Below are 24,987 nucleotides of genomic sequence, written 5' to 3' on the forward strand. Positions count from 1 at the left end.
ATAAGAATGGGAGACCGCAGCGGAGATGGCCCAAGATTCCCCCTGTGCAGAGGCGGGAACTCGACCCCTAACACTATATAAATTTGGTATGACTGTAACTGTACTGACAAGAAGAATAAAGTTGCTGTGACAGTTCCACCTGTCAGTGTGTATGGGATGCAGCTACTGACAGTTTGGCCATCCAATCTGGTACAGGGGCATGCTCAGCTATCCAATCTGAGACTTTGACCCGTCGGCTGTTTCCAAGTGTTCATTATTCCAATTATTTGCAATTCTACTTAACTGAGCTGTGTCTACCAGAACTCTGCCAGATGTTCCATATTCAGCTTGTGAGGTTTGTTCTCCCATGCCTTGCGTTCTGTATGCTTGATCTGTTGCCTGACCTTGTACTTCGTTTTGACCAGCCACCTGTTTAACCCCTTCATATCTGACCCGTTATCCTCCAGGTACTCTGATCTCGGAATGTTACCTGACTACGCTTTTGTCTCTTCTTTCTGTTTATGATGAACCCTCCTAGCTTCTGACCTTGTTCTCCTTGACTATTCTAACTCACGGCTTGGCCTTGAGAACTGACTAGTGTTATGATCTGGTGGTTTAGGAGCAACATGGAACGAGCTCTGAAGGAAGTGGTATCTGTACTGACCGCAGTCCCTAAGCTCAACACAACACTAGAAGTAGCCGTGGGATGCTCCTAACACTCCCTAGGCACCTCGTCACAGCCTGAGAACTAACTACCCCTAAAGATAGAAACAGGAAAACGATCTTGCCTCAGAGAAAATCCCCAAAGGATAGATAGCCCCCCACAAGTAATGGCTGTGAGTGGAGAGGGAAAAGACATACACAGAATGAAACTAGGATGAGCATAGGAGGCTAGTCTAGCTAGATAGATAGGACAGGATGGAATACTGTGCAGTCAGTATAAAACACTACAAAAAATCCACACAGAGTTTACAAAAATCTCCACACGTGACTAAAGGTGTGGAGGGTAAATCTGCTTCCCAGAGCTTCCAGCATCACAGAAATAATTCATACTGACAAGCTGGACAAACATAGAAAGCACAGAACGGATAATGTTGTGAGTTCTGTTTTTGGGCTCCCTCTGGTGGTTACTGATGGTACTGGGTGACTTGTGTTCTCTGCGGTCTCTGGTGTCCACCTGTTCCATCAGGTTATGGGAGTTTCCTATTTAACCTGGCTTTTTTGTCATTTCCTCGCCGGCTATCAATGTAATCAGCGTGTCTTTTTACCTCGGCTCCCTGCGTCTGTTATCTGTTCCACGTTTTGCTTAATTTTTGTCTTAGTCCAGCTTGCAGATATGTGATTCCTTGCTGCTGGTTGCTCTAGTGGGCTGAAATTACTCCTCATGTTCCATGAGTTGGCACATGAGTTCAAGTAATTTCAGGATGGTTTTTTGAAGGGTTTTTCGCTGACCGCGCAGTTCACTTTTGTATCCTCTGCTATCTAGCTTTAGCGGGCCTCATTTTTGCTGATTCTATTTTCATAACTACGTATGTGCTTTCCTCTCATTTCACCGTTATTACATGTGGGGGGCTGCTATTTCTGTGGGGTGTTTCTCTGGAGGCAAGTGAGGTCTGTGTTTCTTCTGATAGGGGAAGTTAATCCTTCGGCTGGCGCGAGACGTCTAGGAATCATCGTAGGCACGTTCCCCGGCTACTGCTAGTTGTGTGTTTAGGTTCAGGATCGCGGTCAGCTCAGGTTCCATCACCCTAGAGCTTGTTTTGTTTTTGTGCTTGTCCTTTTGTGATCCCCTGCCATTGGGATCATGACAGTATAGCCGGCCCTAAAAAAAATTGGTCATCGTTTTGGCTGAAGTAGGAGGAAAAGCAGTCTGAGGAAGTTTTTTTTGTTTTTTTTTTCCCCTCCTCAGTGTTTGCTGCCTAGCCTTAATTTGCAGCTTGGCTGCTTCTTTCCTCCTCTTAATCCTTGAATGGCTCTGACCTCAGCTGTTTATCATGGACGTCCAGAGTTTGGCTTCCAGCCTGAATAATCTTGCTGCTAAGGTTCAAAATATACAAGATTTTGTTGTACATACGCCTATGTCTGAACCTAGAATTCCTATCCCAGAGTTTTTTTCTGGAGATAGATCTAATTTTCTGAATTTTAGGAACAATTGCAAGTTGTTTCTTTCCTTGAAATCTCGCTCCTCTGGAGACCCTGCTCAGCAGGTCAAGATTGTTATATCTTTCCTGCGGGGTGACCCTCAGAATTGGGCATTTGCATTGGCACCAGGGGATCCTGCGTTGCTCAATGTGGATGCGTTTTTTCTGGCATTGGGTTTGCTCTATGAGGAACCTAACCTAGAGATTCAGGCTGAAAAAGCTTTATTGGCTCTCTCTCAGGGGCAAGATGAAGCAGAAATATATTGTCAGAAATTTCGGAAATGGTCGGTGCTTACTCAGTGGAATGAGTGCGCTCTGGCTGCAAAATTCAGAGATGGCCCTTCTGAGGCCATTAAAGATGTTATGGTGGGGTTCCCGGCGCCTACAGGTCTGAATGAGTCCATGACTATGGCTATTCAGATTGATCGGCGTTTACGGGAGCGCAAACCTGTGCACCATTTGGCGGTGTCTTCTGAACAAGCACCTGAGATAATGCAATGTGATAGAATTCAGTCCAGAAGTGAACGGCAAAATTATAGGCGGAAAAATGGATTGTGTTTTTATTGTGGTGATTCAGCTCATGTTATATCATCATGCTCTAAACGCACAAAAAAGGTTGATAAGTCTGTTGCCATTGGTACTTTACAGTCTAAGTTCATTCTGTCTGTGACGCTGATTTGTTCATTATCATCCATTTCCGTCGATGCCTATGTGGATTCAGGCGCTGCCCTAAGTCTTATGGATTGGTCATTTGCCAATCGCTGTGGGTTTAGTCTGGAACCTCTGGAAGTTCCTATTCCTTTGAAAGGAATTGACTCTACACCTTTGGCTATGAATAAACCTCAGTACTGGACACAAGTGACCATGCGTATGACTCCCGTTCATCAGGAGGTGATTCGCTTCCTGGTACTGTATAATTTACATGATGTCTTAATGCTTGGTCTGCCATGGTTACAAACTCATAACCCAGTCCTGGACTGGAAAACAATGTCTGTGTTAAGCTGGGGATGTCAGGGGGTTCATGATGATGCATCTCCGATTTCTATTGCTTCATCTACTCCTTCTGAGGTTGCGGTATTTCTGTCTGATTATCGGGAGGTTTTTGAGGAGCCTAAGCTCAGTTCGCTTCCTCCTCACAGGGATTGCGATTGTGCTATAGATTTGATTCCTGGCAGTAAATTCCCTAAAGGTCGTTTGTTCAATCTGTCAGTGCCAGAGCATACTGCTATGCGGAATTATGTTAAGGAGTCCTTGGAAAAGGGACATATCCGTCCATCTTCGTCCCCTTTGGGAGCAGGTTTTTTTTTTGTGGCCAAAAAAGATGGTTCCTTGAGGCCTTGCATAGATTATCGTCTTTTGAATAAGATTACAGTCAAATATCAGTATCCTTTGCCATTGTTGACTGATTTGTTCGCTCGCATTAAGGGGGCTAAATGGTTCACTAAGATTGATCTTCGGGGTGCGTATAATCTTGTGCGAATAAGGCAGGGTGATGAGTGGAAAACCGCATTTAATACGCCTGAGGGCCATTTCGAGTATTTGGTGATGCCTTTTGGACTTTCTAATGCTCCTTCTGTCTTCCAGTCTTTTATGCACGATATTTTCCGTGAATATCTGGATAAATTTATTATCGTGTATTTGGATGATGTTTTGGTTTTTTCTGATGACTGGGAGTCTCATGTTCAGCAGGTCAGGAAGGTGTTTCAGGTCCTGCGGGCCAATTCTTTGTTTGTAAAAGGTTCTAAATGTCTCTTTGGAGTCCAGAAGATTTCTTTTTTGGGGTATATTTTTTCCCCTTCTACTATTGAGATGGATCCCGTCAAGGTTCAGGCTATTTGTGACTGGACGCAGCCTACATCTCTTAAGAGTGGAAACAGGAACACATGGGCTACTTGCACAGTGAACAAGTCTGTATGATCATGTTCACACACCACCAAGAAACCTGAAGACACAAAAGAGAATAGTAAAACCAAAAACACTCAGTTTGAAAAAATGTTGCAGTAATCCCCAAGTGCTAGTAAAAGATGTAAAAAACAGGGTATTTGGTTGATACGTTTTTTGCAAAAAATGTATACTAAGCTGCTCTACCAATCTTCACGGTATACCCTTATCAGAGCAGTCCTAACTAATGTATGCAATCCCTATCTGATGTATTTAAAAACCTGATCATCTGTATATAACCTGTGTGAACAGGGTTCAGAGAGGAAAAATCCATGTGTGCATACAGGGTAGAACAGCTTTTGTGCAGATAGCCCAAGAGGAGTGGTGGAACTCCCCAGTCTTGTAGACACAAGAGAACAATTATGGAAACAGGAACACATGGGCTACTTGCACAGTGAACAAGTCTGTATGATCATGTTCACACACCACCAAGAAACCTGAAGACACAAAAGAGAATAGTAAAACCAAAAACACTCAGTTTGAAAAAATGTTGCAGTAATCCGCAAGTGCTAGTAAAAGATGTAAAAAACAGGGTATTTGGTTGATACGTTTTTTGCAAAAAATGTATACTAAGCTGCTCTACCAATCTTCACGGTATACCCTTATCAGAGCAGTCCTAACTAATGTATGCAATCCCTATCTGATGTATTTAAAAACCTGATCATCTGTATATAACCTGTGTGAACAGGGTTCAGAGAGGAAAAATCCATGTGTGCATACAGGGTAGAACAGCTTTTGTGCAGATAGCCCAAGAGGAGTGGTGGAACTCCCCAGTCTTGTAGACACAAGAGAACAATTATGGAAACAGGAACACATGGGCTACTTGCACAGTGAACAAGTCTGTATGATCATGTTCACACACCACCAAGAAACCTGAAGACACAAAAGAGAATAGTAAAACCAAAAACACTCAGTTTGAAAAAATGTTGCAGTATTTTTGGTTTTACTATTCTCTTTTGTGTCTTCAGGTTTCTTGGTGGTGTGTGAACATGATCATACAGACTTGTTCACTGTGCAAGTAGCCCATGTGTTCCTGTTTCCATAATTGTTCTCTTGTGTCTACAAGACTGGGGAGTTCCACCACTCCTCTTGGGCTATCTGCACAAAAGCTGTTCTACCCTGTATGCACACATGGATTTTTCCTCTCTGAACCCTGTTCACACAGGTTATATACAGATGATCAGGTTTTTAAATACATCAGATAGGGATTGCATACATTAGTTAGGACTGCTCTGATAAGGGTATACCGTGAAGATTGGTAGAGCAGCTTAGTATACATTTTTTGCAAAAAACGTATCAACCAAATACCCTGTTTTTTACATCTTTTACTAGCACTTGCGGATTACTGCAACATTTTTTCAAACTGAGTGTTTTTGGTTTTACTATTCTCTTTTGTGTCTTCAGGTTTCTTGGTGGTGTGTGAACATGATCATACAGACTTGTTCACTGTGCAAGTAGCCCATGTGTTCCTGTTTCCATAATTGTTCTCTTGTGTCTACAAGACTGGGGAGTTCCACCACTCCTCTTGGGCTATCTGCACAAAAGCTGTTCTACCCTGTATGCACACATGGATTTTTCCTCTCTGAACCCTGTTCACACAGGTTATATACAGATGATCAGGTTTTTAAATACATCAGATAGGGATTGCATACATTAGTTAGGACTGCTCTGATAAGGGTATACCGTGAAGATTGGTAGAGCAGCTTAGTATACATTTTTTGCAAAAAACGTATCAACCAAATACCCTGATTTTTACATCTTTTACTAGCACTTGCGGATTACTGCAACATTTTTTCAAACTGAGTGTTTTTGGTTTTACTATTCTCTTTTGTGTCTTCAGGTTTCTTGGTGGTTTGTGAACATGATCATACAGACTTGTTCACTGTGCAAGTAGCCCATGTGTTCCTGTTTCCATAATTGTTCTCTTGTGTCTACAAGACTGGGGAGTTCCACCACTCCTCTTGGGCTATCTGCACAAAAGCTGTTCTACCCTGTATGCACACATGGATTTTTCCTCTCTGAACCCTGTTCACACAGGTTATATACAGATGATCAGGTTTTTAAATACATCAGATAGGGATTGCATACATTAGTTAGGACTGCTCTGATAAGGGTATACCGTGAAGATTGGTAGAGCAGCTTAGTATACATTTTTTGCAAAAAACGTATCAACCAAATACCCTGTTTTTTACATCTTTTACTAGCACTTGCGGATTACTGCAACATTTTTTCAAACTGAGTGTTTTTGGTTTTACTATTCTCTTTTGTGTCTTCAGGTTTCTTGGTGGTGTGTGAACATGATCATACAGACTTGTTCACTGTGCAAGTAGCCCATGTGTTCCTGTTTCCATAATTGTTCTCTTGTGTCTACAAGACTGGGGAGTTCCACCACTCCTCTTGGGCTATCTGCACAAAAGCTGTTCTACCCTGTATGCACACATGGATTTTTCCTCTCTGAACCCTGTTCACACAGGTTATATACAGATGATCAGGTTTTTAAATACATCAGATAGGGATTGCATACATTAGTTAGGACTGCTCTGATAAGGGTATACCGTGAAGATTGGTAGAGCAGCTTAGTATACATTTTTTGCAAAAAACGTATCAACCAAATACCCTGTTTTTTACATCTTTTACTAGCACTTGCGGATTACTGCAACATTTTTTCAAACTGAGTGTTTTTGGTTTTACTATTCTCTTTTGTGTCTTCATCTCTTAAGAGTCTACAGAAGTTCTTAGGCTTTGCTAATTTTTATCATCGCTTCATAACTAATTTTTCTAGTGTTGTTAAGCCTTTGACGGATTTGACTAAAAAGGGTGCTGATGTTACTGATTGGTCTCCTGCGGCTGTGGAGGCCTTTCAGGAACTTAAGCGCCGGTTTTCTTCTGCTCCTGTGTTGCGTCAGCCAGATACGTCGCTTCCTTTTCAGGTTGAGGTTGATGCTTCTGAGATCGGAGCGGGGGCGGTTTTGTCACAGAGAAGCTCCGATGGCTCAGTGATGAAGCCATGTGCGTTCTTTTCTAGAAAATTTTCGCCCGCTGAACGGAATTATGATGTTGGTAATCGGGAGCTTTTGGCCATGAAGTGGGCATTTGAGGAGTGGCGTCATTGGCTTGAGGGTGCTAGACATCGTGTGGTGGTCTTGACTGATCACAAAAATCTGATGTACCTTGAGTCTGCCAAGCGTCTGAATCCTAGACAGGCTCGTTGGTCACTGTTTTTCTCCCGTTTCAATTTTGTGGTTTCATACCTGCCAGGTTCAAAGAATGTGAAGGCGGATGCTCTTTCTAGGAGTTTTGTGCCTGACTCTCCTGGAAATTCTGAGCCCACTGGTATCCTTAGGGATGGGGTGATTTTGTCGGCTGTCTCCCCAGACTTGCGACCTGCTTTGCAGGAGTTTCAGGCGGATAAACCTGATCGTTGTCCGCCGGAAAGACTGTTTGTTCCGGATAATTGGACCAGTAGAGTAATCTCCGAGGTCCATTCTTCTGTGTTGGCAGGTCATCCTGGAATATTTGGTACTAGAGACTTGGTGGCCAGGTCTTTTTGGTGGCCTTCCTTGTCGAGGGATGTGCGTTCTTTCGTGCAGTCTTGTGGAGTTTGTGCTCGGGCTAAGCCTTGCTGTTCTCGGGCCAGTGGATTGTTGTCACCTTTGCCTATCCCGAAGAGGCCTTGGACGCACATTTCCATGGACTTTATTTCGGATCTCCCTGTCTCTCAAAAAATGTCCGTCATACGGGTTGTGTGTGACCGCTTTTCTAAGATGGTTCATCTGGTACCCTTGCCTAAGTTACCTTCCTCCTCTGAGTTGGTCCCTCTGTTTTTTCAAAACGTGGTCCGTTTGCATGGCATTCCGGAGAACATCGTTTCTGACAGGGGATCCCAGTTTGTGTCTAGATTTTGGCGGACGTTCTGTGCTAAGATGTGCATTGATCTGTCCTTTTCGTCTGCATTCCATCCCCAGACGAATGGCCAGACGGAACGAACTAATCAGACTTTAGAAACTTATTTAAGGTGTTTTGTATCTGCTGATCAAGATGACTGGGTTTCCTTTTTGCCGCTTGCCGAGTTTGCCCTTAATAATCGGGCTAGTTCTGCTACCTTGGTTTCTCCTTTCTTTTGTAATTCGGGGTTTCATCCTCGTTTTTCCTCTGGTCAGGTGGAGCCTTCTGATTGTCCTGGAGTGGACATGGTGGTGGATAGGTTGCATCGGATTTGGAGTCATGTGGTGGACAATTTGAAGTTGTCCCAGGAGAGGGCTCAGCAGTTTGCTAATCGCCGTCGCCGCGTGGGTCCTCGACTTCTTGTTGGGGACTTGGTGTGGTTGTCTTCTCGTTTTGTTCCTATGAAGGTCTCTTCTCCTAAGTTCAAGCCTCGGTTCATCGGTCCCTATAGGATCTTGGAAATTCTTAACCCTGTGTCGTTTCGTTTGGATCTCCCGGCATCGTTTGCTATTCATAATGTGTTCCATCAGTCGTTGTTGCGGAAGTATGAGGTACCTGTTGTTCCTTCGCTTGAGCCTCCTGCTCCGGTGCTGGTGGAGGGTGAATTGGAGTATGTTGTGGAGAAGATCTTGGATTCTCGTGTTTCCAGACGGAAACTCCAGTATTTGGTCAAGTGGAAGGGTTATGGTCAGGAGGATAATTCTTGGGTGATTGCCTCTGATGTTCATGCTGCCGATTTGGTCCGTGCTTTTCATAGGGCTCATCCTGGTCGCCCTGGTGGTTCTCGTGAGGGTTCGGTGACCCCTCCTCAAGGGGGGGGTACTGTTCTGAGTTCTGTTTTTGGGCTCCCTCTGGTGGTTACTGATGGTACTGGGTGACTGGGTGACTTGTGTTCTCTGCGGTCTCTGGTGTCCACCTGTTCCATCAGGTTATGGGAGTTTCCTATTTAACCTGGCTTTTTTGTCATTTCCTCGCTGGCTATCAATGTAATCGGCGTGTCTTTTTACCTCGGCTCCCTGCGTCTGTTATCTTCAGGACAAGCTAAGTTTTGATTTTCCTGTTCCACGTTTTGCTTAATTTTTGTCTTAGTCCAGCTTGCAGATATGTGATTCCTTGCTGCTGGTTGCTCTAGTGCAGGGGTCCCCAACTCCAGTCCTCAAGGCCCACCAACATGTCATGTTTTCAGGATTTCCTTAGTCTTGCCCAGGTAATAATTGCATCACCTGTGCAATGCAAAGGAAATCCTGAAAACATGACCTGTTGGTGGGCCTTGAGGACTGGAGTTGGGGACCTCTGCTCTAGTGGGCTGAAATTACTCCTCATGTTCAATGAGTTGGCACATGAGTTCAAGTAATTTCAGGATGGTTTTTTGAAGGGTTTTTCGCTGACCGCGCAGTTCACGTTTGTATCCTCTGCTATCTAGCTTTAGGCTACGTTCACACTAGCGTTGCGCCGCCCTGCGTCGGCGACGCAACGCGCGACGCACGGAAAAGTGCACGCAAACGCACGCAAAAACGTGCGCGTTTTGCGACGCGTGCGGCGTTTTTTGACGAAATCGGACGCAAGAAAAATGCAACTTGTAGCGTTTTCTTGCGTCCGACGCTAGCGTCTAAAACGACGCACGTGTCGGAAAACGCGTGCAAAAAGACGCACGCGTCCCCTATGTTAAACATAGGGGCGCGTCGCCGCTGCGTCGCCGCTGCGTCGCCGACGCAACAGCGACGCGACGCTAATGTGAACGTAGCCTTAGCGGGCCTCATTTTTGCTGATTCTATTTTCATAACTACGTATGTGCTTTCCTCTCATTTCACCGTTATTACATATGGGGGGCTGCTATTTCTGTGGGGTGTTTCTCTGGAGGCAAGTGAGGTCTGTGTTTCTTCTGATAGGGGAAGTTAATCCTTCGGCTGGCGCGAGACGTCTAGGAATCATCGTAGGCACGTTCCCCGGCTACTGCTAGTTGTGTGTTTAGGTTCAGGATCGCGGTCAGCTCAGGTTTCATCACCCTAGAGCTTGTTTTGTTTTTGTGCTTGTCCTTTTGTGATCCCCTGCCATTGGGATCATGACAGGATAAGTCCACAACCTGTGGACAGAAAAGAGCAAGCAAGGACTTAGCTTTGCTGAACTGGTCAGGATAACAGGGAAATCCAAAGAGATGTGAATCCAACCAGGAACCATTGACAAGTGGCACAAGCTGAAGGAAAGAGCCAGGCTAAATAGCCGAGCAGAAAAGACAATCAGTGGATGCAGCTGCTGACAGCTAAATCCAAGGAGCAGCCATTGCACTTAAAACCACCGGAGGGAGCCCAAGAGCAGAACTCACAAAAGTTCCACTTACAACCACCGGAGGGAGCCCAAAAGCAGAATTCACAACAGACTAGTGTCACATGTGCCTTATCTATTTTACCACACCTGGAATGACATAAAAAAGCAAAAAAAAATTATTCTTGAATTGCTGGCATTAGTTTATTCTGTCTCCAAAAAATCAGAATAGAAAGCAATCAAAAAATGTTATGTGACCGAAAATGGCACCAATAAAAACATCAACTCATTTTGCAAAAAACAAGCCATCACATGACTCTGTCGGACAAAATATGGAAAAGTTATAGTTCTCAAAATATGAGGATGCAAAAACTAGTTTTTCCAACAAAAAGCATCTTTCAGTGTGTGATAGAGGCAAAACATAGAAAAGCTAAAAATCTGGTATCCCTGTAATCGCACTGACCTGAAGAAAAAAGTTATCTAATCACTTATGCTGCATGAGGAACTGTGTGAGAAATAAATAAAACCAATTCTTCACCTGCTGTTGATTTTTTTCATTCTGCCTCACAAAGATCGCAGTAAGGCTCGGCTCACATTTATCCTGTGCTCTGCTCTTAGTTCTTACATCATAGTTTCTGTGTAATTCTCAGAAATATGTTATTCAGATGGAACCGCTGGCAGAAAATTACCTATAATGAGGCAGAAGAAGGCCCTGTGGACACTGTCTGGCCTACGATCTGGCGATGTACCGTATATACTTGAGTATAAGCTGAGAGTTTCAGCCCAAAAAAAGGGGCTGAAAGTGCCTCGCTAGCCTTAAACTCGAGTCATGGTCAGTGGGGGGTCAGCGGGTGCGGGAGAGCAATGACCGTCACATACTCACCTGCTCCTGGCGCTCCTGGCATGGTCCCTGCATGTCCCATGGTCTCCGTTGCCAGCAGCTTCTTCCCCGTTCAGCGGTCACGTGGTACCGCTCATTAAAGTAATGAAGATGGACTCCACTCCCATAGGGGTGGAGCCGCATATTCATTCCTGTAATGAGCAGTACCACGTGACTGCTGAACAGAAGAAGAAGCTGCCAGCGCCGGAAACCATCTGTCCGAGAGAAGCTGTTATGGACCTAGTGGTTAGGAGCACCCGGGACGACCTGATAGTTAAACTCAACAGGACAAGCTCTGGGATGTGGGAGCTCTGCTGACCGCAACCCCTAATCCTATCACAACAACTAGAAATAGCCGTGGAGCGTTCCTGACACTCCGTAGACACCTCTTCACAGCCTAAGAGCTAGCTAGCCCTAGAGATAAAAAATAAAGCCTACCTTGCCTCAGAGAAATTCCCCAAAGGAAAAGGCAGCCCCCCACATATATTGACTGTGAGTAAAGATGAAAGTCACAAACGCAGAAATGAAACAGGTTTCAGCAAAGGGAGGCCAGACTTACTAAACAGACAGAGGATAGGAAAGGTATCTTTGCGGTCAGCACAAAAAGCTACAAAAGACCACGCAGAGTGTGCAAAAAGACCTCCGCACCGACTAACGGTGCGGAGATGCCACTCTGCATCCCAGAGCTTCCAGCTAGCAAGACAAAAACATGATAGCCAACTGGACAAGGAAACAATGAACAAATAATAACAAGCAGGGACTTAGCTTCTGCTGGAGTAGACAGGTCACCAGAAAGATCCAAGAGCGAACTGAACCAATGCAGGAACATTGACAGCTAGCATGGAGTAACGATCTGAGTGGCGTTAAATAGAGCAGCCAACCAAAGGATAAACCACGTCACCTGTGTAAGGAACCTCAGAAGCAGCAGCTCCACTCACAGCCACCAGAGGGAGTCCATGGACAGAACTCGCCGAAGTACCATTCACGACCACAGGAGGGAGTTCAACAACAGAATTCACAACAGTACCCCCCCCCCTTGAGGAGGGGTCACCGAACCCTCACCAGAGCCCCCAGGCCGATCAGGATGAGCCAAATGAAAGGCACGAACTAGATCAGCAGCATGAACATCAGAGGCAAAAACCCAGGAATTATCTTCCTGACCATAACCCTTCCACTTGACCAGGTACTGGAGTTTCCGTCTCGAAACACGAGAATCCAAAATCTTCTCCACCACATACTCCAACTCCCCCTCGACCAACACCGGGGCAGGAGGATCAACGGAGGGAACCATAGGCGCCACGTATCTCCGCAACAACGACCTATGGAACACATTATGGATGGCAAAAGAAGCTGGAAGGTCCAAACGAAAGGACACAGGATTAAGAACTTCAGAAATCTTATATGGCCCAATGAAACGAGGCTTAAACTTAGGAGAGGAAACCTTCATAGGAACATGACGAGATGACAACCAAACCAAATCCCCAACACGAAGTTGGGGACCAACACAGCGCCGGCGGTTAGCGAAACGTTGAACCTTCTCCTGGGACAGTGTCAAATTGTCCACCACATGAGTCCAAATCTGCTGCAACCTGTCCACCACAGTATCCACACCAGGACAGTCCGAAGGCTCAACCTGCCCTGAAGAGAAACGAGGATGGAAACCAGAATTACAGAAAAAAGGAGAAACCAAAGTAGCCGAGCTGGCCCGATTATTAAGGGCGAACTCAGCCAAAGGCAAAAACGACACCCAATCATCCTGATCAGCAGAAACAAAGCATCTCAGATATGTTTCCAAAGTCTGATTAGTTCGTTCGGTTTGGCCATTAGTCTGAGGATGGAAAGCCGAAGAAAAAGACAAATCAATGCCCATCTTAGCACAAAAGGACCGCCAAAACCTCGAAACAAACTGGGAACCTCTGTCCGAGACGATGTTCTCCGGAATGCCATGCAAACGAACCACATGCTGGAAAAACAATGGCACCAAATTAGAGGAGGAAGGCAATTTAGACAAGGTTACCAAATGGACCATCTTAGAGAAGCGATCACAAACCATCCAAATGACCAACATCCTTTGAGAAACAGGGAGATCAGAAATAAAATCTATGGAAATATGCGTCCAGGGCCTCTTCGGGACCGGCAAGGGCAAAAGCAACCCACTGGCACGAGAACAGCAGGGCTTAGCCCGAGCACAAGTCCCACAGGACTGCACAAAAGAACGCACATTCCGTGACAAAGAAGGCCACCAAAAGGATCTAGCCACCAAATCTCTGGTACCAAAGATTCCAGGATGACCAGCCAACACCGAACAATGAACCTCAGAGATAACTCTACTAGTCCATCTATCAGGGACAGTTTCTCCGTTGGACAACGGTCAGGTCTATCAGCCTGAAACTTCTGCAGCACGCGCCGCAAATCAGGGGAGATGGCAGACAAAATTACCCCCTCTTTAAGAATACCCGCCGGCTCCGGAACACCCAGAGAGTCAGGCACAAAACTCCTTGACAAGGCATCAGCCTTCACATTCTTAGATCCCAGAAGGTACGAAACCACAAAATCAAAACGGGAGAAAAAGAGCGACCATCGAGCCTGTCTAGGATTCAACCGTTTGGCAGACTCGAGATAAGTCAAATTCTTGTGATCTGTCAAGACCACCACGCGATGTTTAGCTCCTTCAAGCCAATGTCGCCACTCCTCGAATGCCCACTTCATGGCCAACAACTCTCGATTGCCAACATCATAATTGCTCTCAGCAGGCGAGAATTTTCTAGAAAAGAAGGCACATGGTTTCATCACCGAGCCATCAGAACTTCTTTGCGACAAAACAGCCCCTGCTCCAATCTCAGAAGCATCAACCTCGACCTGAAACGGAAGCGAAACATCTGGCTGGCACAACACAGGGGCAGAAGAAAAAAAATGGTCTCAGATCTTCTCTTATCCTTCTATTGAGATGCATTAATACTTTGGGCCAGCTTTACTGTTATGGACCTGGTGGTTAGGAGCACCCGTCACGACCTGATAGTTAAACTCAACAGGACAAGCTCTGGGATGTGGGAGCTCTGCTGACTGCAACCCCTAATCCTATCACAACAACTATAAATAGCCGTGGAGCGTTCCTGACACTCCCTAGACGACTCTTCACAGCCTAAGAGCTAGCTAGCCCTAGAGATAGAAAATAAAGCCTACCTTGCCCCAGAGAAATTCCCCAAAGGAAAAGGCAGCCCCCCACATATATTGACTGTGAGTAAAGATGAAAGTCACAAACGCAGAAATGAAACAGGTTTCAGCAAAGGGAGGCCAGATTTACGAAACAGACAGAGGATAGGAAAGGTATCTTTGCGGTCAGCACAAAAAACTACAAAAGACCACGCAGAGTGTGCAAAAAGACCTCCGCACCGACTAACGGTGCGGAGATGCCACTCTGCATCCCAGAGCTTCCAGCTAGCAAGACAAAATCATGGTAGCCAACTGGACAAGGAAACAATGAACAAATAATAACAAGCAGGAACTTAGCTTCTGCTAGAGTAGACAGGTCACCAGAAAGATCCAAGAGCGAACTGAACCAATGCAGGAACATTGACAGCTGGCATGGAGTAACGATCTGAGTGGAGTTAAATAGAGCAGCCAACCAAAGGATAAGGAACCTCAGAAGCAGCAGCTCCACTCACAGCCACCAGAGGGAGTCCATGGACAGAACTCGCTGAAGTACCATTCACGACCACAGGAGGGAGTTCGACAACAGAATTCACAACAAGAAGCTTCCTGGGACCATGCCGGGAGCAGGTGAGTATTTCATATTCACCTTTCCTCATTCCACCGCTGCCCCATCTTCCACGTCCTCTGCAGTGACTGTTCAGGTCAGAGGGCTCGATAAGTGTCTGAACAGTCACTGCAGAGAAACGTGACGCAGAGGAGCAGAGAGCAGTGACGAGAGGTGAGTATGTCATTTTTTTTATTGCAGCAGCATTATATGTGGCACACTGTTATATGGAGCATCTTATGGGGCCATAAAAAACTGCATGGAGCATTATATGGGGCACATTGTTTTGTGGAGCATCTTATGGGGCCATAATAAACTGCATAAAGCATTATATGGGGCACATTGTTATATGGAGCATCTTATGGGGCCATAATGAACTGTATGGAGCATTATATGTGGCACATTGTTATATGGAGCATCTTATGGGGCCATAATGAACTGTATGGAGCATTATATGTGGCACATTGTTATATGGAGCATCTTATGGGGCCATAATCAGCATTTGTGAAGCATTATATGGGGCATAATCGTCTATGGAGCATCTTATGGGGCCATAATCAACATTAGTGCAGCATTATATGGGGCATATTTTAATATGGAGCATCTTATGGGGCCCATCATAAATTTTATGGAGCATTATATGAAGCTCCTGATTCAATATGGATATTCAAAAACACTTAACCTACTGATGTCTCAATTAATTTTACTTTTATTGGTATCTATTTTTATTTTTGACATTTACCGGTAGCTGCTGCATTTTCCACCCTAGGCTTATACTCGAGTCATTAAGTTTTCCCAGTTTTTTGTTGCAAAATTAGGGGTTTTGGATTATACTCGGGTCGGCTTATACTCAAGTACTGTATATACAGAGGTCAGACATAGTCCAGATTAACTCTTTCTGCCTCATTATAGTGAATGCATCCCTGTGAGGTTTAATCTGAATTTAGTCACTCGGAGATATAGATGGAAACCCCAATGTATGTGCTCAGCGCAATGGCTCCTTGCACCCCAAATGAAATCCAGGAAATTCTGCTCTCCTAAATCCAAATGCCCCACAATGTGTCTAAACCACATTCAGAGTCCACATGTTTGGCATATCTGTAGTGATGATGACAGCCCGTCTAATTTACAGGTGCTTGTCTTCAGAAGCATGAGCTGGGCACCAAAACGTACTGGTCACTAAAACATATTGGTCACTACAATGGCAGTTTGCAATTTATTCAGTAACATCCACTGCTGCTTGTTTCTGGAAAACACTCATGAAGTCAAAATCGTCGTTACACCTGACGATAAATTCCCAAAGGGGTGCAATTTCCAAATACATACAATAATACAATAATTAAACGGACATTATGTATGCAATCATGCTGCAGTGCAGGCGCCTGCTTGCTGAATGTGAATTTAAAAAAAAACGTATTATACTTAGTATGTAAAATAGGTGGCAGGTCACTGAGGAATCAGTGACGTGTCATAAGCCATACAGATGAATATGTAAGCTGTAAGCAAAGCAGCGCATAAAGACCCCCATAGGCCAGCCCGAAAGCACGAGACTCTCATTAACTGAAAATAAAGATTAAACAATAACAAGATGGGAAAAATATAAGAAAAAATAAAGATAGATTTCAACAACCAAGATTTCATTTTAATCAGTATATGGTCACCAACCTGACACTGTTTGTAGGTTACACAACACAATTCTGCTGACAGGTTCCCTTTAAAGGGACACTGTCACCTGAATTTGGAGGGAACAATCTTCAGCCATGGAGGCGGGGTTTTTGTGTTTTTGATTCACCCTTTCCTTACCCGCTGGCTGCATGCTGGCTGCAATATTGGATTGAAGTTCATTCTCTGTCTGTCCTCCATAGTCCACGCCTGCACAAGGCAAGATTGCACCTTGTGCAGGCATGTACTACGGAGGACAGAGAATGAACTTCAATCCAATATTGCAGCCAGCATGCAGCCAGCGGGTAAGGAAAGGGTGAATCAAAAACACAAAAACCCCGCCTCCATGGCTGAAGATTGTTCCCTCCAAATTCAGGTGACAGTGTCCCTTTAACTGAGCTGTTTGCCTCTAATCCTTGCCAGACATAGTTTGTGCTTTCTGGTGAGGTTTTGCCTTATTCTGTTGTGCTGAGTTCTGCTCTGCAGCTGCCTGACCCTTTTGTACCATGGTTTGACTATCCCTTCATCTTGTCCTTTTGCTTTGATCTGCTATCTCTTGGTATTAGGACCAAGAACCATGACCTGAATTGTGCCTTTATCCTTTCTCTTTTAGGAAAGCAGGCGCGGTCTTTAGAAGCGCTGGGGCAAAAGGAAAAAATATAAATATGAATGGTTGAAGGCACAAACCTTTATTAGACTTCTTTGCATTCCAAAATGCATTTCAATTGCAACGTTCTGTCTTCCTCAGGAGTAAAAGAGCAAAGAGCAAAGAAGTCTAATAAAGGTTTGTGTCCTTCAACCATTCATATTTATAATTTTACCTTTTGCCCCAGCATTCCTAAGGACTGTGCCTCCTCCTGCTTTCCTTTTGATATCCCTCTCAAACAAATGTGGCAGGAGCGGCTCAGGATTCAGAAAACTTCTCTCCTCGGCCAAAGGACCTGCGGCCATGTAACTCCAGTAACTCCTCCCCACATTCACTTGTTCGGACCCTGTGACACCAGCAGGATGATCTGCTCAGCACGGAGGTCCATCCTACTCTACTCCTCGCTCCTACCGGGGTTGTGCATGGGTGCACAACCCCTTGAGGTTAGTGGCCCTTTGGCCCATCTAGCTATAAAGCTCCCTAGACCACCAGGTTCTTCACACATGCGCTCCCTGTCTCCTTTTTTTTTGCACTTTATCCTTCCTCTTGGTTTTCTATGTGCTCTTTTGGTACTGACCTAGCAACATCTGATTTCTCTGTAACACGGTCTGTCCGTGAGTAATGGCTAGCATCACATTTTATCTTGTCCAATACTTATTTTTTCTCACCAATGGGTCCAGTTTGTAAATTCTGTGTTCATGTGATGATTTTGACCCAGATTGTTCATGATCTGACCAGGGACCACAAGAGGTTAGAATCATCACAGTCCCAGCTGAAAGGCCGGTTTAGTACTTTGGGTGCTTCCAAAGGCTCTCCGCTATCAACAGTAGTTATGACTTCTGAACCCAGTGACATGCAGTTGACCACCCTCAAACCAGTTTTGGTACTTCCTTACAGATTTTTTGGTTGAGAGGCATCAGTGTAGCATATTCAGGGAGTGCTGTTAGCTATTTTTTACTCTACGAACTTGGTCTGAGGGTGAGTCCCAGTGGGTGGGAATAATCATGTACCTACTGTGTGGGGTTCCTCAGACTTGGGCATTCTCTTTGTGCACACTAGCACCTGAATAGTCTTCAGGTAATGCCTTTTTGATGCCTTAGGGATAATTTATGATGAACCTGACAGGGTCAAGGTCATGAAGGCTATAAACCTGAGCTTGATGAAAGGTGGCTGCACCACTGAGGATTATAGTTCGGAGTTCTGGTAATTGTCCTCTGAGGTTCTGTGGAATGATGCTGTTCTCTGGTATCAGTTTCCCCATGGCCTGATGGATATTCTCAAGGATGCTCTAGCTTTGCATACTCCACCCTGTTTTTTGGTCTGTATCATGGTCTCCCCCATTTGCATGGATTGTAGAATTAGGGAAAGACATGATGAACAGCAGGGGGTTTCACTCATTCTTTTCTGGTCAGTTTCCTTACCGAAGATGGAATCAATGGAGGTTGGAGCATCCATCTCTTGGACTGTGGAGAGGATATGTCCATACAATATTGGACTATGTCTCTAGTGTGTTTGTGCTGAGCATATTATATCAAGGACTGCTCGATATGCCATCAAGCAAACAAGCTGTCAGGAAACGCCTAAGTCTGGTTGATTATTGAGTAGGTCACCGAGCCTTCCAGGTACCTTTTCACTTCTCAGATAAAGTACTATTTAACGTGGAACTATGCTTTCAAAACCTGTGGTTATCTGCACTTGCTTTCATTGACTATGGGTGTGCTGCACATTTTATTAATTATGGACTGTTTCTTAAATTAATACTAGGGACAGTTAGCTTGGAAAAACCAGTTCTAATTGTTGCCATTGACAACACATCATTACTCCAGAACTTTGTCAAGCAGGTAACTGTGGAATTCACACTAAGATTGGTGATGGGATTTCCATGGCTGCATATTCATAATCCTGATATTGATTGTTGTCAAAAGGATATTATTAAGTTGAGGCCAAACTGCCATAAGAAATGTCTTTGTACATCATAATAGGGAAGGACTTCCTGACCAATGCCGTACATGTACTTTATGGCTTTCACCTGCGCTCAGGGGGCTGTGCGATGGCCACCAGGTGTAATCTGATTCTGACAGCTGACACTCAGCTCTCAGTGCCAGGAGCAGCGCTCACACTGCTCCCGGCACTTTTGCCGCCTAACTGCTATGATTGGTGAGATTGCAGCATTTAGAGAGCAGGCAAAGGGAAGAAAGCGACTCTGCCTTGGATCGAAGACCCCGCAACATTATCGCAGGGTCCCGATTCTTTTCCATGGCAACACACTGGTGTCAGGACAACATCCGGGTCAACAGGCACTAGGAAGTTAGCTAAATCATGCACAGTCCATGATCTAACAAACTTGTGTCTGCATGGCTGACAGACTATAAGGTATAGCAAGCCTATGCAATGCTACTGCATTGCTATACCTTATAACTGCAATCAGACAGCAGAAAGTGAAAGTCCAATAGTGGGATTAAGTAAAAAAAGTAAAAAAAAAGTTACAAAAGTCTTAAAATATAAAAAGAATAATAAAATAGTAAAAAATATATATATTGTACCCATAAATATTATGAAAAAACACACACAAAAAACACTGAAAGTACACATATTTGGTATTGCTGCATTCGGAACGACCCAACCTTTAAATCTGTCCTACTAGTTAACCCCTTTAGTGAACACTGTAAAAGAATAAATATGAAAAATGAGGCAAGAAATGAAGATTTATCATAGTACCGCTGACCCGCTGACCAAAAAGTGGAATAAAACGTGATCAAACAGACAAATGGAAATAAAAATTGCTGAAACCATCATCTTGTCCCTCAAAATTTAAGCCACCATACAGCTCCAAAAATAAAAGTTTTACCTCTCAGAATATAGCGATGCAAAAACAATTATTTTTTCAGTAAAATAGCATTTGTTGTGTAAAAGCGCCAAAAATATAAAAAAAAAGTTTTAAAGTTGCATTGCTGTAACCGTACTGACCCAAAGAATAAAGCTGCCTTATCAAATTTACCACACACAGAACGGCATTAAAAAAAAGCCCAAAAAACGGTTCCTGCATTGTTGGTTTTTGATTATTCTGCCTTTCAAAAATTGTAATAAAAGGGATTCATGAACAGTTGCAGCATATTAGGGTTATCAGTGTGCACTTGTATACCTAAATGATGGCATACAATTCTGCTTGCATACAGTATGTACTGGAGCAAAATGCGGACTAGTAAAAAAAAATTACCATAAACAACTGGCAAGTCCATTGCAAGTAAAATAACAACTTTATTTAGAAATTGTGTAGGTAACAGGCATGAGAAAACAGTGGACAATGGCACATGGAAATGAATGCACAAACGCAGAAAGGGGCGCACGGAGTCAGATGTGCCAAGGAAATCCCACAGTATGAATATAATTACCGTATATACTCGAGAATAAGCCGAGATTTTCAGCCCATTTTTTTGGGCTGAAAGTCCCCCTCTCGGCATATACTCGAGTCATATACCCGGGTGTCAGCAGGGGAGGGAGAGCGGGGGCTGTGTAGTCATAGTTACCTGCTCCGGCGCGGTCCCTGCAGTCCCTGGCTTCTCCGGCGCTGCAGATTCTTCCTGTACTGAGCGGTCACATGGCACCGCTCATTACAGCAATGAATAGGCGGCTCCACCCCCATAGGGGAGGAGCCGCATATTCATTGCTGTAAATGATCGGTGCCATGTGACCGCTCAATTACAGGAAGAAGCTGCAGCGCCGGGGAAGCAGGGACTGCAGGGACCGCGCCGCAGCAGGTAAGTACACGGGGAGCGCAGCGCTATAATTACCTGCTCCTCGCTCCGGTGCGGCTCCCTCTCCTGCGTCCTCTAGCAGTGACGCTCACGTTAGAGGACGCTGTGACGTAGTCAGTGCGCGCCCTCTGCTGAGCGTCAGTGCTGGAGAAGGAGCCGCTGAGGAGCAGGTAATTATTGAAAGCGCCGGCGTCCTGAGAAGAGAGGTGAGTATGTGATTTTTATTTTTTTATGGCAGCACCAGCAGCATTCTAAGGAGCACCTATGGGGCCATAAAGGTGCAGAGCATATATGGGGCACAGCATTCTAAGGAGCACCTATGGGGCCATAAAGGTGCAGAGCATATATGGGGCACAGCATTCTAAGGAGCACCTATGGGGCCATAAAGGTGCAGAGCATATATGGGGCACAGCATTCTAAGGAGCACCTATGGGGCCATAAAGGTGCAGAGCATATATGGGGCACAGCATTCTAAGGAGCACCTATGGGGCCATAAAGGTGCAGAGCATATATGGGGCACAGCATTCTAAGGAGCACCTATGGGGCCATAAAGGTGCAGAGCATATATGGGGCACAGCATTCTAAGGAGCACCTATGGGGCCATAAAGGTGCAGAGCATATATGGGGCACAGCATTCTAAGGAGCATCTATGGGGCCATAATCAAAGGTGCAGAGCATTCTATATAGCACAGTTGTATATGGAGCATCTATGGGGCAATAATGAACGGTATGGAGCATCTATTTTTATTTTTGAAATTCACTGGTAGCTGCTGCATTTTCTACCCTAGGCTTATACTCGAGTCAATAAGTTTTCCCAGTTTTTTGTGGCAAAATTAGGGGGGTCGGCTTATACTCGGGTCGGCTTATACTCGAGTATATACGGTATATCAATCGTCAGTGTAGTAACAGCAAATAGGTATAGATCTATGTGGGGGAGTCTGCTCTGTGTCAATACATGTGGGTCTACAGCTCTGGCAAAAATTAAGAGACCACCACATCAAAACCCTGTCATGGGCAGCTGAATCTCCAGACCTAAACCGCAATGAAAACCTCTGGAATGTAATCGTGAGGATGATGGATTGTCACAAGCCATCAAAGAACTGCTTAAATTTTTGTACCAGGAGTGCCATAAGGTCTCCCAAAAGGGGTGTGAAAGACTGATGGAAAGCATGCCAAGACGCATGGAAGCTGTGACTAAAAATCATGGTTATTCCACAAAATATTGATTCCTGAACTCTTCAGGAGTTAAAACATTAGTATTGTTGTTTCTAAATGATTATCAACTTGTTTTCTTTGCATTATTTGAGGTCTGAAAGCCCTGTTTTTTTGTTTTTTTTTTAAATTTTGACCATTTTTCTTTGCAAAAAAATACAAAATTTATTGGAGACATGTTGTCAGAAGTTTATAGAATAAAAGAACAATTTACATTTTACCCAAAAATATATCTATAAAGCGAAAAATCAGACAAACTGAAAATTTTGCTGTGGTCTCTTAATTTTTGCCAGAGCTGTATATAATATTCATTATGCAAAATAGGGGGCAGGTGACTGAGGGATCAGTGACCTGTCTGAACCCATAGAGATGAAAAGCTAAGCAGAGCACCACATGAAGACCGCCCACAGGCTGCCCCGGAGGATGAGATTCTTATTAACTCAAAACTGAAAAAAAGCGATTAAACAACAACCATAAGACGGATTTTTTCAACTAAGGTATCATTTTAATCAGTATAACGGCACCAACTTGACACTGTTTGTAGGTTTCTTAGCCAATTCTGCTGACAGGCTCCCTTTTAAAAAATATATACCAGAGTCCTATTCAGAACAGTCATCACCTGAATAATCCCTTTCACAATTCTGTTCTAACATACATAGTAACATAGTAACATAGTTAGTAAGGCAAAAAAAGACATTTGTCCATCCAGTTCAGCCTATATTCCATCATAATAAATCCCCAGATCTACGTCCTTCTACAGAACCTAATAATTGTATGATACAATATTGTTCTGCTCCAGGAAGACATCCAGGCCTCTCTTGAACCCCTCGACTGAGTTCGCCATCACCACCTCCTCAGGCAAGCAATTCCAGATTCTCACTGCCCTAACAGTAAAGAATCCTCTTCTATGTTGGTGGAAAAACCTTCTCTCCTCCAGACGCAAAGAATGCCCCCTTGTGCCCGTCACCTTCCTTGGTATAAACAGATCTGCTATTGAACACAAATCAGGCCTCCTTCTCCTGTCAGTCACTTACAACCAGTGATAGTTTTAGTAAGTAAAGGAAAGAAGCTTATCTGAGCTCCTACTATTTATGTAAAATAATTATTTTCCATTACCTTAGACAGGATATAATCTAAGCAAGATACATGTGATTATTTTGCATTACCGTATTTTTCGGACTACAAGACGCACTTTTTCCCCCCAAAAAAAGGGGGGAAAATGGGGGGTGCATCTAATAGTCGCAATGCAGGTTTACCGTGGCGGCAGAGGTCCGGTGGCAGAGGTGCAGCGGCAGAGGTGCGGCGGCAGAGGTGTGGGGGCAGAGGAGGCGCAGTAAGCGGGGTCCCTTTCTCCAGTGAGGTGATGCAGCAGCCCGGTATGCAGCAGAGCCGGGTGAATCCTGTTGTTATCGGTGGGCGCGGCCATTTTCCTGAGGCCGCGCGTGCGCAGATGAAGCACCCTGCTTCCCATGGCTTCAGGAAAATGGCCGCGCGTGCGCAGATGGAGATCACGGCGGCCATTTTCCTGAAGTCCTGGGAAGCAGAGCGCTCCATCTGCACACGCTCGGCCTCAGGAAGATGGCCGCGCCCACCGATAACAACAGGATTCACCCGGCTCTGCTGCATACCGGGCTGCTGCATCACCATACCGGGGAAAGGGACCCCGCTTACTGCGCCTCCTCTGCCGCTGCACCTCTGCCACCGCACCTCTGCCGCTGCACCTCTGCCACCAGACCTCTGCCGCCACGGTAAGCCTGCATTGCCTGCACGGTAAGCCTGGGACCCCTCTCACTGCACCTCCTGATCCCAGCACTTCCTGATCCCAGCACCTCCTGATCCCAGCACCTCCTGATCCCAGCACCTTCTCATCCCAGCACTTCCTGATCCCAGCACCTCCTGATCCCAGCACCTCCTGATCCCAGCACCTTCTCATCCCAGTACCTCCTGATCCCAGCACCTCCTGATCCCAGCACCTCCTGATCCCAGCAACTCCTGATCCCAGCACCTTCTCATCCCAGCACCTCCTGATCCCAGCACCTCCTGACCCCAGCACCTCCTGACCCCAGCACCTCCTGATCCCAGCACCTCCTGATCCCAGCACCTTCTCATCCCAGCACCTCCTGATCCCAGCACCTCCTGATCCCAGCACCTCCTGATCCCAGCACCTTCTCATCCCAGCACCTCCTCATCCCAGCATCACCCCACCTCTGCCGACACCTTGCCTCCTGTGACCCTGCTCTGCCACCGCCAGCCCTCAGGTAAGATACTGTAAATTCGGACAATAAGACGGACTCCCATCTTATAAAAAATCTTTTTTTCTGCAATTTTCACCCCAAATTTGGGGTGCGTCTTATGGTCCGGTGCGTCTTATAGTCCGAAAAATACGGTATTTATATATATTGTTTATTTTTAATATTTAGTTACCTTCCAAGTTATTTCCCTTAAAATGATCTTTGTATATTTTGTTTATGTTATTTTTTTTAGAAATATTGAAAACATAGTTCCTACTGAGATTCCTTTGGTGCATGAAGTTACAACTACTTTGCGTGAATGGGGAAACATTTTTAAACAGTTGTACATGGTAAGAAACACTTTCTTGTTTGGCATTGTGAATGACATCATCATATGGGCAGTCCAGAATTGTTTAAAATATGAAAAAGTCTCGCACTCAACTTAAGTGTTTTATTTTTGTAGATTTATTAATAGTACTAGAGGTAGCACTGGAAACGTTTCAGTTCAAACGGACTTTCATCAGTCACGTGCTGTGCCAACTAGTGTGTGGCGACAATTCCTATGTTAGGACGCAG

The 24,987-nt window shown here is 44.9% G+C and overlaps 1 protein-coding gene across 1 annotated transcript in view; it reads left to right on the top strand.

Annotated features, from left to right (window-relative positions):
• Positions 1-24,987, top strand: part of DOCK2 (dedicator of cytokinesis 2) — a 1,209,209-nt gene that overhangs the window by 66,394 nt on the left and 1,117,828 nt on the right. The window contains exon 5 of the mRNA XM_069763868.1: positions 24,665-24,761. Coding sequence (XP_069619969.1) covers positions 24,665-24,761 — 97 coding nt within the window. The remainder of the gene's footprint in view (positions 1-24,664; positions 24,762-24,987) is intronic.

This window comes from Ranitomeya imitator, chromosome 4 (assembly GCF_032444005.1).
Source record: "Ranitomeya imitator isolate aRanImi1 chromosome 4, aRanImi1.pri, whole genome shotgun sequence".
Lineage (NCBI taxonomy): Eukaryota > Metazoa > Chordata > Amphibia > Anura > Dendrobatidae > Ranitomeya > Ranitomeya imitator.